The sequence below is a fragment of the Rhagoletis pomonella genome, unplaced genomic scaffold (assembly GCF_013731165.1).
Source record: "Rhagoletis pomonella isolate Grant_MI unplaced genomic scaffold, Rhpom_1.0 Rhpom_scaffold_00003, whole genome shotgun sequence".
Lineage (NCBI taxonomy): Eukaryota > Metazoa > Arthropoda > Insecta > Diptera > Tephritidae > Rhagoletis > Rhagoletis pomonella.
In genome coordinates, this window is record NW_023458557.1 from 90,262,882 (window position 1) to 90,264,528 (window position 1,647).

General features: G+C 32.4%; 1 protein-coding gene across 1 annotated transcript in view; it reads right to left on the reverse strand.

The window, feature by feature from the left end:
* Positions 1-8: 8 nt before the first annotated feature.
* LOC118735751 (putative uncharacterized protein DDB_G0283223) overlaps positions 9-1,647 on the reverse strand; it is an 84,592-nt gene continuing 82,953 nt past the window's right edge. Inside the window, exon 2 of the mRNA XM_036465696.1 lies at positions 9-1,412. Within this exon, the coding sequence (XP_036321589.1) occupies positions 1,308-1,412 (105 nt within the window). The 3' untranslated portion in view covers positions 9-1,307. The remainder of the gene's footprint in view (positions 1,413-1,647) is intronic.

A 1,647-nucleotide genomic window follows, 5' to 3' on the forward strand; every position in this document is an offset into this window, starting at 1 on the left:
AAAATAAAGTGCAAAATAGAGGCAATGAAATGCAAATAGTGCTTAGTACTTTTGTTTATTAAAACAAAACTGAATTGGCTACAAAAATTAACGACTAACAGATGTTCAAAAGTTTTAAAAAATTTCCTGTGCTTCTTTTGTTTCCTTCTTTCCGCCTTTCTTGTTTAATGCCGCCTTCAAAGCGAAAATCTTTCACGTGCTGAATGCGTGCTATGTATACATCATTCACTCCACTTCAGCCACATAACCTTTAATTTAACCTCATTTGTTTTAAATTTTTTCCTTTTTCGGGAATATTTTTTTGCAAAATGACGCAAAAATTTAACTGCCGCATTATATCACTCGACCGATTGTCAGTCAATAAATGTCAATGAACAACAATTAGTGCCGCAATTAATTGCTGCAAAAATGCTTGTAGCTAACGGAATTATTGCGATTCAAAGATGGTTTATCAATAAATTTGTGCGAAAAGTGCTGATAAAGAACACAGATTAGGCGCCCAGTTCTACATGTTGGTCCACGCTTGTAAAAGAAACACAAAACCATATGTGTGATGAAATATTTGCGCGCGTTAACAACACCATACGCCTTCGTGATTAAGGCATTGACATAAGCGTATGTAGTAGGGTTATCGATTTGAATATTTTGTTCAAAGTTTACAACCGTCTAGTTTTTTTTTTGAAATCCTACAATAAACGGAAATGACTGCGTTGTTTCATTGACAACAATTTAGAGCGTTGAGAAGTGATTATGTTAAAGGAAATTATGGCAACTCTGTCGCGAGCAAGGTAATTTGCGGTGGGGTAGGATTGGCGTTTTAAGCAGATTTTATTGTTTTAAAGCAGGAAGTTAGTGCCCTTATTGCTTGACATTTAGTGTTTTTCTTTCCCACTTCATTTTGCTTTAAACATTTTTATTGCAATTTGCTTTGTTTCACTGACGCTTTCTTTCAACGCAAATACTTGAACTACAATTGTTTATAAAGAAAAATGTTTACCTTCTGCTTTTGAACTGATTTTTGTTCAAGTTAAAGAAGCAAACAAATACATACACACTTATAAAAATCAAAACAAAAACAACGCCCCTAGCAATAAAATTACAGTTTTAATCGATTTTCCCGCGCGCTGTTGTATTTTTTTTTTAAATTTTTTTTTTTATATACGCAACTTATTTCTTTGGCGCGAGCGAGCGTGTATGACGTATTGTTTAATGTTGTTTTTAAGTATGGAAAATTTTTGCATTTACTGTGTTAATATTTATTGTAGTTAAACAAAAATATTGATATAAAAAACATTTGCAATGTATGCTTAAATACTTACGATGGCCAGAAATTTCAGCAATGACATGCGATGTGGCGGTAATATATCACGTTGACTTAAATAGTCGGCCATATAATTTTCAAAGTCGTTTTTCTGCAACAAAAAAGATAGAAGAAAATGTTACGATTAATTGAATGCAAAAAAAAAATATATATATACATATCTATAACTAGAATTTATCGATTAAAATTACTAAAATTTTTCTAAATTTCCTATATGTTCAAGCGCTTCACTGATGCTATTCCGTGCTGTCGCTTAACTAGCCAACCGTTAGGTTTTATACCACTAGTTAAACTGTGTGATCTTCCACACATTTAGTTAATGAGCT